Genomic DNA, 15,381 nt, shown 5'->3' with positions numbered 1-15,381 from the left:
TAGAGGACTTTGTTTTATCTGTCAAGCTCTCTCTATCATTTCCAAACAGCATTTCTTCCCTGGAACACTGAATGAATGAAAATAACTCACAGCAGCCAGATTCGTCTTCATTAAAGTAGCAGTCAGGCACTCCATCACAAAGCAGGAGGGACGGGATACACTCATGGGTAGAGCACTGGAATTCTGTTTGACCACAGAGCTGGGGAAGGGGGCTGATAGGACAGTCCATTTCATCAGATCCATCTGTGCAATCTTCCTGTCCATTACATTTCCTTGCAAGAGGGACACACTGGACAGTGTAGATACAAGAAAACTGATCAGCTTCACACAGTGATGGCTGTATTGTGACAAGACCTGGAAAAGAGAGCAAGTCATTTTCACATTAGGGGAGTTAGCTCTCTGTCCAATGCTGAAACATTGTAAGATATTTTCAATGAAACATTTAGCTAATTTAAGTACTAATTTTCTATTAGGAATAATAAGAACTCTAACGTTAACAGGCCAACATGATTACAGAATATACCTTATCTTAACCTCAGAAACATTTTTATAAAGGGCATCATTGCTGTTAAAAAATGACACTTTCCAATTAAAGAGGAAATTGTGATTCATATTCTTAAATTCAACAGTCAGATTTTCTTGGGGGAGTAAAAACACTTTTATATGGTAAGTTAGGCACTTTGAAGGGTTGCACTAATAATTTTAGCATTTAAGGAAATTGGCGTTATGTCATTATATGAGTATACAGTTTATTAACTGCTTCTTAGTGACTTCAGCTTGGGGAATTTGGCTCCTGAGAACTTGGGGAGGACTGATTCACAGAATTGAGGGCTGCCATGGTTTTGTTACACTATTCTTGCCCTTCAGTCTTGATCACATTTCAAAGGTCTAAAAAGTACAATACGTACAGTCGTATCTGAAGTAGAGATGGAACCACAGCTTAAGCCAAAAATCACTCTAGTGAGACTCTTCAAGATAATGTGATTCATACTCACCAATCCCATTTTATAGATAAGGATACTGAGGCTCATAAAAGTTTAGTGTCTAAAGACACAATGTAAATTTAATGAACTTTTATCACGTGAAACTATTCCACAGCAACAGTTTGAATCAATACTTCAAGCATGAGAGAAGAGTGCTGACTTGCTGCTGTTTCTAGAGGTCAGAGAGCATCTGTGAATATACAGGATTGCACTAATCTGCTGCAACATTATTCTTGGAGCAGTCCTTATACTTCTTATCATTTCTGGGACATAAGCTAATGGGATAATCAGTATTTTAGGGGAAAAAAAATAGCACGTAATGGGGATTGTGAATTCCCTGGAGATCCAGTGGTTAAGACTTCACCTTCCAATATAAGGCGTGTGGATTTGATCCCTGATCAAGGAACTAAGATCCCACATGCGTTGTGGTCAAAAAACCAAAACATAAAACAGAAGCAATAAAGTAACATAGTCATAAAGACTTTAAAAATGGTGCAGGTCAAAAAAAAACCTTAAAAAAGGAAATAATGGGAACCAGTTCAGGAATACCTTTTTTCATGTTTGTTACATTTTAAAACTATTATTTATGGATTTTGTAAGAATGATTTGTTTTAAACATAAGAATGGTGGTGTGAATTCATTTTAGAAAGGAAATCTAAAAGTTTCTCTCCCACTCAGTAGTGGTGATATACTCAGAACATATTTAAATTTGAACCCTGTGATGAAAGTCATGTATCTGAGGGAATTTTTGTTCATGGGAATAAGCATGTTTAAGTGGAGAGGGAAATATGTATGACTTTGAGGTGTTTGTATCATGTTTTTATTTGACTACCTAAGACACAGCAACTGTGGTGTTCCAATGGAAACATTCTGAATGAAAACTTAGAAAGTAAATTGGATTTAAATTTTTACATATATATATAGCATATATATCTTTTTATATTTAACCATGGTCAAATGAATAATTTCTCTTCATTATTTTTATTAATTTCATATTGAAGGAATGGCAGACAGCCTAACTTTCATTTTTTTCTCAAACATTTTATGGACTAAACTTTTATCTTTATAAACTTCCCTCAAGGTAGAACCTCAGCTCAAGGTTGAAAAGGCTGGATAAATTTTTTGCATGTGAAGAAAACATAGAACTAATTTTATTAATTAACCTATTACTTAGTTAAGCTATCAATCTTTTAGGAAAAAACACAAGGGAAGTAATTTTCTGTATTTCACAAGCTTCTTGCCTTATTCAAAATGAAGTGCGTGTGCTTTCCTTTACATTTTTGCTTAGATAAGACATGCACAAATGAACTTCTTTCTTATTTGGAGGCAGCAATTCTGTTAAATTCTAGAATCATTTCTATCAAAAGATACTCAAACTCTAAGTCCTTCTTTACAGGAAACTTGGTAGGCTTGTATTGTCACCTGTGGATTCTGTCTTGTTTTGTCCAGATTTTTCTCTCAAGGTCAAGGCCCTCATTCCCCCAACTGCTGAGAGGTTACCAGATGATAGCACACAGCTGTCTACCTCTAGCATCTTCCCTCTGAAGTCACACCCCCTTGCAGAGGCTGTTCCTGGCAGAATTTCCAGTTGTCACAGTTGACCAATCGTGCTGGAAGGCTGATTATGGAGGAGACAGGTATACACAAACTCTCTGTAATTTTCACCTAATTTTGCTGTAAACCGAAAACTGTTTTAAGAAATAAACTCTGTGTGTGTACATCTCAGCACCAATATCTCTCAGAATCTATATTCTAGCCTATAACTCATGTTTGATATTTTTCTTTTCAAATTTTCTCTGTTTTAGTTTCTCTAAGTTCCTTTTAAAATCCAGCATTTAAAATTCACAGTACTTAAGTAAGTGTACTGTCCATTGGTCAAGCCATGTGGTCCATTTCTTTCCATGCCCAGTGAGCTGCTTAATCAGTTGTTTAAAACCAATAGAATTGAGATGCAGGGCCAGTGAATGCACAAGAGAAATGGCACCATTTCTGTCCTAACCCAACTTTGCCTCCTTGAATATGGACGTGATTGTTCATTACATGTGAGAGTTACTTTGAGGGAATGTAGCATGATCAGAAAAGGCAATGGATGACTTATAAGCTAGAATCAAGATTGCCAGAAAAATATCAACAACCTCAGATATACAGATCATACCACTCTCTAATGGCAAAAAAGTGAAGAGGAATTAGAGAGTCCCAACTGGAAAAGATCCTGTTACTGGGAAAGATTGAGGGGAGAAGGAGGTGACTGAGGATGAGATGGCTAGACAGCATCACTAACTCAATGGACATGAATTTGAGCAAGCTCCAGGAGATGGCAGAGGACAGGGAAGCCTGGCATGCTGTAGTCCACGGGGTTGCAACGAGTTGGGCAAGGATGAGCAACTGAACAACAAAAGCACAATCAGAGCAAAAGAAAACCGACATCCAGAAAGTCAACTGACACATACCTCAAAGAGTAAAGTGAGAATAGGAGGGAAGAAAGGTAAGAGAGATTGACAACATCGGAAATGGTGGTGGCTGTGACAGGGGCAGAGAGCGAAGGTGGAAAGACAGAAAATGTGGATTCATTTTGACAATGTGATTCAGTCTTTAACTTACAGGTGTTCTTCTTATTGCTCTTCAGCCAACATTTCTCAAGCTATATCTGATTAGGGGAATTGTGAAGACCTGATACTGTGAAGACTTAGTACATTTGTACACACATACCCTCACACACACATTATATCATCTTAGCTTTAGGGGCATGTTTCTCAAATAGATCACAAGTCTAAAGTATGTTGGGTTCAAAAACCAAAGGTATCTCACATTGTGGTTTGCAACTGATTCACAGTCCATGAGGTCGCAAAGAGTTGGACACAACTGAGTGAATTTTACTCTCTTTGCAGGCTGGAGCTGATAGAAGGCATTGTTAACTAACTTTTGCATTCCCAGGAATCAAAGACATTCCTCTCATTATCACATTCCACTTCATATTGTGCTATGCAGACAGGCACAGTTTCTAACACTGTGGATATTTCTTTGTTCTCCTAAAATGATGAGTGTCATTGTTCACTTAGTTTGGGTAGTAGCTGAAATACCTTTTTTTAGAGCAATAAACATTATAAACAATATAAAACAATTAACATTTCATACTGATGATTTACAGTGAAATACAATGTAGCATTCTCATGAATTTCATATAAATTCAATAAAAGTCTAAAAGTGCCCAAGGAAAATCTCACGGATTTTGATCTTTATGATTAATATGTTTAGTGAAAGCAAAATTGATTGCCTGTTTTGAAGGGAAAGAAAAAAGATGCACAGGAAACTTCAGTTTTAAAGAGCAGGAATTAAGCTCTTGCCAAATCTTGTCATACTCAATGACATAAATGGTAAAATGCTTATTGTAAAATATGATAGCCAGTTATAAATTGGTAATTGTTTGTTTTTGGCCAATACTTCATTAACAACATTCAAAAATGTTACAGGGAGCTATAGGAGGGGAAGCAGATGATAAATTTTTAACTTCAATTCTGCAGAACTCTTGGTTTCAAATTATTTTGAATTAAAATTTAATTTTTATATTTTTGTAAATCCCTTGATAAAGTATAAAAATATTTCTTTTTCAATTAAACATACTTATCCTTAATGTAGAGTCATAAAAGAATCATTTTTATCTTTTATATCATTTCAATATTTAATAGTTTAAATATTCCTAGAAAGATGAAATGTAGCTTCAGGTTGAACTAAAGAAGACAGAAGAGCCTGGCATAAACAGAGCCGTATGGGGAGCGCTGGAGTGGGTGATGAATCAGGAGAGCTTGGGTGGCTGGTTAGAAAGGCTATACAGAAATGTCAAAAGTCTAACACAGTAGACAAAAATAAAGGAAATTTAAAAGTTTGCAAAAGGTGAGTCCAAAGTGTTGGGTTGACCAAAAAGTCTGTTCAGGTTTTTCCATAACATCATAAGAAATATCTGAACAAATTTTTGGCCAACTCAATAGAAGTTGCTAAGTATTTGAAAAGAGATGCCATATGGAAAGTGATAATTATTTTCAGAGTGAATGGCAGAGCTAGTTAAAGCTAAGGCTAAAATAAAGATAGAAGAATACTAGAAATTAAATTTGTTTTGCATTTGAGAAGAGACCATATATCTACATGACACAGAAATCAAGAAAAAGAGTAACAACTATTGAAATTGAAAAAGTAAAGATAGAAGAGACAAGTTCAAAATTGATACAGACATACAGATATGCACAGACATACAGATGGCAACTGCAGCCATTAAATTAAAAGATGCTAGCTCCTTGGAAGAAAAGCTATGATAAACTTAGACAGCCTATTAAAAAGTAGGTACATTACTTTACCAACAAAGGTCCATCTAGTCCAAGCTATGTTTTTTCCAGTAGTCATATATGGATCTGAGAGTTGGATTATAAAGAAAGCTGAGTGCTGAAGAATTGATGCTTTTGAACTGTGGTGTTGGAGAAGACTCTTGAGAGTCCCTTGGACTGCAAGGAGATCAAATCAGTCCATCCTAAAGGAAATCAGTCCTGTATTTTCATTGGAAGGGCTGATGCTGAAGCTGAAGCTCCAGTACTTTGACCACCTAATGTGAAGAACTAATTCATGGGAAAAGACACTGATGCTGGGAAAGATTGAAGGCAGGAGGAGAAGGGGATGACAGAGGATGAGATGGTTGGATGGCATCACCGACGCACATGAGTTTGAGCAAGCTCCAGGTGTTGGTGATGGACAGGGAGGCCTGATGTGCTGCAGTCCATGGGGTTGCAAAGAGTCGGACATGACTGAGCAACTAAACTGAACTGAACAGATAAGCACTGATAAATGCATAAATGTACTTTTGTGTAACTGTGTGTATGGATATATGTGCACATGCACTACACACAGAGGCAGGTTATTTGAAGCCATGAAGCTCTTTGCTAGTGACAGAAAGGCTAGAGGAGAGACACACAGCAGTGGATGTTGGGTTACTTACAACATGAAGTTGTGATGGAGCCGCTCTCTCCCCCAGCACACAGAGGCTGGGCGTGAGAGAAAATAAAACACGCATTTTCCATACTGGGGAAAATCAAGAGCTGAAGGAGCAGAACATATTAAGAGGTCCTCTAAAGAGTTATCATTTTTACCCAACATCAGTATTTGCCACAATGATAGCCAATATTTTCCTAACTATAAATAGTGATTCCACTGCAAATGTCTGAAACTGCATAAATGAAGAATTTTCTGCCAACTTATACCCTTCAATAATCTAAAACATATGTGAATGTGGAAACATGCATAAAATATGGAATGTTAGGACAGTTGTTGGTCATTCCTTTCTTTTCATGAAGCCTGGAACCCAGAGAGAGAGACCCCAGTGGATAAGAGAGAAATTCCTCTCTTATCATCTCCAGATGGTGCTATACTATACTCCTTGGTCTGCCATATCTATGCTGGGGCGGCCTCTTTTGTATGCACTGTTGGGCCAGGTAAAGTACTTGACTTAATTTAATGCTACTGTTCACTGACAGCTCTATTTCCATATTAACTAAATTTTATTTAACATTCAAAGAATTCCCCAAATGTTAAACTCTTGACTTCTATATTAGAGCCAATATTATTAAGTACACTCTCCTTTTAATCCATGCTTTACATTGCTTCAAATATACATTTCCCAAAAGAATAATTCTGCTCAAAAATGGTTCTCCAATGTCTGACACAATGAAGTCCACTGTCCTCATAAGATAAAGGTCCACTCTCCTGCGGTTATTCAGTGACTTAACTTCTGGTTCAGCCTCACCAGTGCTCTCCCATTAAGCCTAAACTTGCAGAGGAAATAGTGACTCTCTTTCAGTTATGACTGTATTGTACTCTGCCAATTATGACTGTATTTTACTCTTTGACTATTTCAGTTATGACTGTGTCGTACTCTTTGGGCTTCCCTGATAGTTCAGATGGTAAAGAATCCACCCGTAACGTGGGAGACCTGGGTTTGATTCCTGGGCTGGGAAGATCACCTGGGAAGACGGAGGGAATGGCAACCTATCCCAGTATTCTTGCCTGGAGGATACCCATGGACAGAGGAGCCTGGTGGGCTACAGGCCATGGGGTCACAAAGAGTCAGACACGACTGAATGACTAAGCATAACACTTTCTGTCAGTTGAGGTGGGGCAGAGAAGGGAATGCTGTTGTCATTCCTGTAAGAGGGAAGGTTTTCACTTATAGAAATTATGAGAGGGTGTCTTGGCATCAATCAATTGTTACATCTTTGTCTCAGTGTAGAAGAGTTGAGATGGAGAGTGGAAAGCTGTTTCTTTAACACACTCTACAAATACACACAACTGAAGGAAATCTAAGAGTCACAGGCAATCTGTCTGTGAGGGAACATTGCTGAATTTCATACGTACTTTGGGGACTTTCTACATGTCTCGAGAAAGTCAAAGGAGAGAGGCAGATACCAAGATGAAGACATGGAGGTGGGCAGTAGAGACGACCAGTCAGGAGTTAAATATGGTGGTCTTTTAGAGATCTCACAGCTGTACTGTCGTGACTGCCTCTATGATCCAAGAGAAAGTGGTGGGGATAGCCCATAACTTTTAGTTAACAGGGCTTTGGCTCTAAGCACAAAGACAAATACCTCCAGCTATGTTTAACTTACTATTAACTTTTGAGGAATAGGAATGAACAGCTTTCCCTAAAGTTTAGAGTGTTCTAAATGATTGAATTACTATTAATTTTAAAATTACATAACTTGAAGACTAATTTCTGCCTTTCTAATAGACTCATTTAAAATGTACAGCTATATACCTGAAACTAATACAACATTGTAAAATCAAATTTTAAAAGTTAAAAATATACTTTAAGTCAAAAAGAACTAGTAGAAATAGTACTTCATTCATTGCTTAATGATAAAAATTGATTTATTGGGAAGATTAAAAAATGATTATTTTAAAGTGTGTTGGGTTATTTTGCTCCATATGGAATTCTATAGGAGGCAAGCCTATTTAACATACCTTAATTACATTTTAATCAGAAACAGCAGAAAGGGCAAAATGCAAGATCTGGATATTTTAGAATTTGAACTGACTTCTTATCAATTATCTCCATCCAACAGAGAAGACCAACTATGGGTCTATTATTCCTTCATACCTTTTTCTAATAAAAAACTGCTTATTTCTCTAACCTCATATTTTTTATTTTGAGGAAATTCATATTAGTGAAAATGATAACTCATACATGTAAACCCATTTATTTACTCTTTGTTAAGACAAGAAAGTTGTTTTTTATTTTCTATTTCCTATTTAAAAGAGTGGTCAGTCTTTGCTGAGTAAAATGTTCTCAGTAAGATGCTATCAGACAAATGGTCATTCTGTTGAAGTCACTTGTTTTCAATGAAAAGAAAAGAAGCTTTTCTTAAAATAGATTTCTTAGTTAATGAGTGTCACTTTCTTATTCTATTTCTTAGGCAACAGACAAACACCCGTGTTTTCATAGATCTGAATGTTTTCCAGATAACAACATATGTCTTCCAGGGAATTAGGAGACTTGTAATAGAAACAGACTTTAATAGCCCAAGAGAACTAAACAGGCCCAGACTGACCTTGGCTATTGAAAAACTCCCAGGATCCCTCAGATACACTTGGCTTGGTAAAACATTTGGCCTGCTGAGTATTTCCAAGTAAAAAGAAAAGAGTCAGCAAAAGTTATGATCATTTTCAAACTGACTGTGCAGTAGAGAAATAATCTCCATATTTTAAATATGCACATATTTATATACTATGGTACAAAATATATATGATTATGTGGTAAACATCATTTTTCACATAAGAGCATTCACCTTTAAGACAGAGTGTTGGGACAGTGAAGTGTGGTTTATTGTTATGTTCAATATGAGGCACGTGTCAAATCCAGGCTAATGGAGTATGGTTCCTACTGGGACTGATTTTTCCATGGTTGTCATTTGGATTTCTTGCCCCTAATTCAACAAAATTCCTTCCAGTCTGAGAATCAGCAGGAAATCAAGTAAGAACCACCTCATAGTATAACAGACAAGCTCCTCCAAATGTAGTTAAAAGGGAATCCAGATTTTACTCCTATAAGTTGGCTAGGTATTAGCTTTTAATGTCATTTTTCTGGTTCCTGTGTTTTTCTCTTCTAATCTAATGTCCTTTCCAGGAATAAAGAGGAATTATCCTATCATTTGACAGACTGTGAGGACTTCACAACCCACAGTAATAGATTTAAAACCTAATAATATTCTATAAACCAGTAAGTGAATCAGAATGGATAGACAATAATTTTCCTTCAGCTTTTTGTACATTCATTACTATTCCTTTAAAGATTAGGCCCATGAATGACTCACTGAATCAGTATTATAAAACAGACCCATGTATTAAAACTATGTTTTAAATTATTTATCTACAGTTGCTATGATACCACTTCTGATATAAAATGGATCTACTCTATATCATATGTTTTTTTGAAATTTATATTTTTATCCATCAACCTAAAATTAAAGATCACTTACACACAACAAAATTTTCTTTACAAAATAAGATAATGGAAATTTTTCAATGTAGAGGAACTAAAAGTGACAAAATAAGCTACACATATCACAAAATACTACGTAAGATATATTACAGGAGAGCTGCAAACTTAAGTCTAAGAAAATCTGGAACAGAGTTTAGCTTCCTGCTGGGAATATCAAGGATAAATTCAAGGATAATAAGATGGTTTTGCTCTGCCCTAGAAAGTGAAAAAGGATTTTAACAAGAGGAGATAAAGGACAGGGCATTCCCAGCCCGGGAAGTGGTAAGATTAAAGTCAATGAGATGAGAGGAGAGAATATAGGATAATATAGGACAAGACTAGAGAAAGGCAAGAGGTTCTGTTTTAAGGGATCATTTTAGAACCAGAATCACGTAGCTAAGCCAAGAGCTGCAATAAAGGGTAAGGTGAAGTCGCTCAGTCATGTCCGACTCTTTGCGGCCCTATGAACTGTAGCCTGCCAGGCTCCTCTGTCCATGGGATTCTCCAGGCAAGAATACTGGAGTGGGTTGCCATTTCCTTCTCCAGGGGATCCTCCCAACCCAGGGATCGAACCCAGGTCTCCCGCATTGGAAGCAGACACTTTAACCTCTGAGCCACCAGGGAAGCAATAAAGGGTAAGCAGTGTATTTAGCAGGCAATTGAGAGTCTATAAGTATTTTGCTTTTTCTTTATAGCTGGTCTGAATTACTATATTTTGATTAGTCTCAGTTTTATTTCCTCTCTCACCACTGGCATATAGATAGATAATTTATTGTTTCTGGTCAACCATATAAATTGAACCATATGGTTACAGAATATTCAGGCTTGATTATGAATTTTTTTAAAGAAGTAGAAGAATGGTGATCATCCAGGTGATGGATGATGCAGAAATTAGAAATGAAAGAGTAACTTACAAGACTCTGAAGCATGGGCATTTGACTAGGGCTTGGTCAATAGTATGCTCCCAATAAGTTCTTTTAATTTGGAGGGAAAGATAAAGGCACAATTAGAGAACACTCATATGATGGCAGGGAGGTAGACAGGTCAGCTCTGAAGGAAGTATTCATAGCCAGTGGAGTCAGGCAGTTTTACCCACATTCAGAAAACTAAGATCATGGCATCCGGTCCCATCACTCCATGGGAAAGAGATGGGGAAACAGTGGAAACAGTGTCAGACTTTATTCTGGGGGGCTCCAAAATCACTGCAGATAGTGATTGCAGCCATGAAATTAAAAGATGCTTACTCCTTGGAAGGAAAGTTATGACCAACCTAGATAGCATATTTAAAAGCAGACACATTACTTTGCCAACAAAGGTCCATCTAGTCAAGGCTATGGTTTTTCCAGTGGTCATGTATGGATGTAAGAGTTGGACTGTGAAGAAGGCTGAGTGCTGAAGAATTGATGCTTTTGAACTGTGGTGTTGGAGAAGACTCTTGAGAGTCCCTTGGACTGCAAGGACATCCAACCAGTCCATCCTAAAGGAGATCAGTCCTGGGTGTTCTTTGGAAGGACTGATGCTAAAGCTGAAACTCCAGTACTTTGGCCACCTCATGCGAAGAGTTGACTCATTGGAAAAGACTCTGATGCTAGGAGGGATTGAGGGCAGGAGAAAAAGGGGACGACAGAGGATGAGATGGTTGGATGGCATCACTGACTCGATGGACATGAGTTTGAGTGAACTCTGGGAGTTGGTGATGGACAGGGAGGCCTGGCGTGCTGCAATTCATGGGGTCGCAAAGAGTCAGACACGATTGAGTGACTGAACTGAAGTGAACTGAACCCACTGGTGTAGTCAGTTTTACTCACGTTCTGCTTGTTTTTCTGCCTTAGACTTAGTTTTACATTTGATTTTTGGAGTAATCTAATATTCTTTCAATAAACTTATTTTCTGCCTTTTAAGTTAGCCTAAGTCAGATACTGTTGCTTGCAATAAAACAAAAAAATCTTTCTGTTACTATGGTGAGTTAGAAAAATGCAAGAAATACTTTTTTAGAACTTACACTATAGTAGGGACTAGAAGATAAAGTTGATAATTATGTGTGAGTAAATTAGACAAATCAGGTATGCAGCCATAAGAGAGATTATGATGAGTCATAAGAAGCCCTGAACTAGAGTTTGAAGAACAAAAGGGAACTGGGGGTAGGGGGTTGGGGGAAGAAGGCAAAGTCTATAGAATATGCTGCCTGAGGTATGCTTGGAATAAGCAAATGGAGTGAGAAATACTGGTTTCAAAGTGAATATTTGAGAAAAAAATAAAGGCACAAAACAATTGATAACACCCTTTATGGCTATTCATAACCAAGACATTTTGGAGCTTTGAAAATATCAACTGATATAAATGCTATAAATATCCTTATAATAGGCTAAGTTTTCATTAGCAATATTCTGGATACATTATGTCAAATAAATATGCCCATCTTTGCCCTGACTTTGCACTCCCAGGATGTCTGGCTCTAGGTGAGCGATCACGCCATCATGGTTTTCTGGGTCGTTGAAATCTTTTTGGTATAGTTCTTCTGTGTATTCTTGCCACCTCTTCTTAATATCTTCTGCCTCTGATGAGTCCATACAATTTCTGTCCTTTATTGTGCCCATCTTTGCATGCAATGTTCCCTGGTATCTCTAATTTTCTTGAAGAGATCTCTAGTCTTTCCCATTCTACTGTTTCCTCTATTTCTTTGCATTGATCACTTAGGAAGGCTTTCTTAGCTCTTCTTGCTATTCTTTGGAACTCTGCATTCAAATGGGTATATCTTTCCTTTTCTCCTTTGCCTTTCGCTTCTCTTCTTTTCTCAGCTGTTTGTAAGGCTTCCTCAGACAACCATTTTGCCTTTTTTCTGGAGTTCAAGGTCAAGTGGGACTTAGGAAGCAACACTATGAACAAAGCTTGGAGGTGATGGAATTCCAACTAAGCGATTTCAAATCCTAAAAGATGATGCTATTAAAGTGCTGCACTCAAAATGCCAGCAAATTTGGAAAACTCAGCAGTGGCCACAGGAAGAGAGAAGGTCAGTTTTCATTCCAATCCCAAAGAAAAGCAATGCCAAAGAATGTTCAAACTACCACACAACTGCATTCATCTCACATGCTAGCAAAGTAATGCTCAAAATTATCCAAGCTAGGATTCAATAGTACATGAACCATGAACTTCCAGATGTTCAAACTAGATTTAGAAAAGGCAGAGGAACCAAAGATCAAATTGCCAACATCTGTTGTATCATCAAAAAAGCAAGAGAGTTTCAGAAAAACATCTACTTCTGCTTTCTTGACTATGCTAAAGCCTTTGATTGTGTAGATCACAACAAACTGTGGATAATTCTTAAAGAGATGGGAGTATCAGACCACCTTACCTGCCTCCTGAGAAATCTATATGTAGGTCAAGAAGCAACAGTTAGAACTGGACATGGAACAATGGACTGGTTCCAAATTGGAAGGGAGTACATTGAGGCTATATATTGTCACCCTGCTTATTTAATTACATGCAGAGCACATCATGCAAAATGCCAGGCTGGATGAAGCACAAACTAGAGTCAAGACTGCAGGCAGAATATCAATAACTTCAGATATGTAGATGACACCAAACTTATGGCAGAAAGCAATGAGGAACTAAAGAGCCTCTTGATGAAAGTGAAAGAGGAGAGTGAAAAAGTTGGCCTAAAACTCAACATCCAAAAAACTAAGATCATGGCATCTGGTCCCATCACTTCATGACAAATAGATGGGAAAATAATGGAAATAGTGGGAGCCTTTATTTTCTTGGTCTCCAAAATCACTGAAGATGGTGACTGCAGCCATGAAATTAAAAGATGCTTGTTCCTTTGAATAAAAACTGTGACTAACATAGACAGCATATTAAAAAGCAGAGACATTACTTTGCCAACAAAGGTCTGTCTAGTCAAAGCCATTGTTTTTCCAGTAGTCATGGATGGATGTAAGAGTTGGACCATAAAGAAAGCTGAGCACTGAAGAATTGATGCTTTCAAACTATGGTGTTGGAGAAGACTCTTGAGAGTCCCTTGGACAGCAAGGAGATCGAACCAGTCAGTCCTAAAGGAAATGAGTCCTAAATATTCATTGGAAGGACTGATGCTGAAGCTGAAGTTCCAATAATTTGGCCACATGATGCGAAGAACTGACTTTATTAGAAAAGACACTGATGCTTGGAAAGTATGAAGGCAGGAGGAGACGGGGATGACAGGACGAGATAGTTGGATGGCATCACCAACTCAATGGACATGAGTTTGAGTAAGCTCGAGGCTTTGGTGATGGACAGGGCAGCCTGGTGTGCTGCAGTTTATGGGTTCGCAAAGAGCCAGACACAACAGCAAGTGAACAGAACTGATTCTTTGCCCTGGACCCCAGCTGTGGTCTTCACTCCTGTGTGGTGTTGGTAGAAAGCAAACACCATTAACAGTGAGGATCCTTCCTCTGATGTATGTATAGAGCAGCCTATGTAAAGAAAGTGATGGCATGCTTTTCCTCTTAAACCCACCAACCTGCAGTGACGTCATACTGGTAAATTAAAATTAACGATGCTGGAAAATCGACACCAAGGAAATAGGAAACTGTTACACATGGGGCATTTTTTCCCTCTTGAGAACTGGCTTACCAGCACACCCTTGAATATTTCTCAGGAATATTCATTGATGGCTCAATAAACTACTTCTCTATGCCTGATGCTGCCTTCAAGTCAAATGAAATTGTCTTAGAACCATAGTTTAGAGCTAAGAGTTTCGATTACATTTACTACTATTTTAAGCTTCCAAGGATGCATTGCTATCCCAATATGTCCTTAGATATTAAACTTCTAGAGAGCTGGCAATAGTATTATAGGCACATATGTCTTTTCAATCTAAATTCAGGGCAGCACACAGTCGATTCACAACAAACTTTCGTTACATGGGATTCGCTGGTAGTTCAGCTCATAAAGAATCTGCCTGCAATGCAGGAGACCTCAGTTTGATTCCTGGGTCAGGAAGATCCTCTGGAGAAGGGAGTGGCTACCCACTTCAGTATTCTGCCCAGGAAAATTCAATGGACTGTATAGTCCATGAGGTCACAAAGAGTTGGATGCAACAGAGCAACTTTCCCTTCACTTTTGGTTAAATGAAGGACAGACTTACTCAAGTTTACACACGCAGCAAGTAATGAGAAGTCTTCTATGTCTTCCCACAGTGACATTTCTGGTCTTACCCCTGGACCCTCTGAACTTCCTCATCATTCTCTCTGGATTTTCTTTTCTAGATCGCTTTCTATCCCTCCCTTCTGCTTTTCTGATCCTCTTTTACAAATCCTGTCCCATATGATCATAAGAGAGTAGAATTAAAAGAGAGAGAAGACATTGTTTATTTCATCTCCCTGATGATATAACATGATCTAAGGAGTTTAAATTTCATTTAAAATTATATAAGAGTTTGGTGATACAGTCATGATTTAGACTCATGTCTCCAAGTTTTTAGTATAATTGTTATCTTTCTACCTCTCAATACAGTCACACAGAGTACACTGGACAATTCACACAGCTCTGTCTGTTGCTGTCTCTTTCCTTTTTCCAAAACAAGGGTTAGAGAATAAGACTGGAGGCAGAGTTCATTGGTGGTAGTGAAGAGGGGTATCATATAAACTCAGTTGATGACTTTTACTTATTCGTCTTTTCATTTGACATATTTATTGTTTATTCATAGGACATGTTTATTGAGTATTTCCTATATAACAGGACTCTTCTAGGCATATAGAATACATCACTGGAAATAATATAAATGATGAAGATGAGGAAAACAGACAAATATTTCCACTGTTAAATAATTTGCCTTCAAGAGAATATTCTCATTACCAGTCCTGGAAATGCTCCAGAGTAATACTCTCTGTTCACATCCAGAGA

General features: G+C 37.7%; 1 protein-coding gene across 1 annotated transcript in view; it reads right to left on the bottom strand.

Moving 5' to 3' along the window:
* Positions 1-15,381, bottom strand: part of MALRD1 (MAM and LDL receptor class A domain containing 1) — a 590,849-nt gene that overhangs the window by 123,373 nt on the left and 452,095 nt on the right. Inside the window, exon 34 of the mRNA XM_068987706.1 lies at positions 91-354. Coding sequence (XP_068843807.1) covers positions 91-354 — 264 coding nt within the window. The remainder of the gene's footprint in view (positions 1-90; positions 355-15,381) is intronic.

Source organism: Capricornis sumatraensis, chromosome 15 (assembly GCF_032405125.1).
Source record: "Capricornis sumatraensis isolate serow.1 chromosome 15, serow.2, whole genome shotgun sequence".
Classification (NCBI taxonomy): domain Eukaryota; kingdom Metazoa; phylum Chordata; class Mammalia; order Artiodactyla; family Bovidae; genus Capricornis; species Capricornis sumatraensis.
This window is presented reverse-complemented; position numbering and strand designations above follow the sequence as displayed.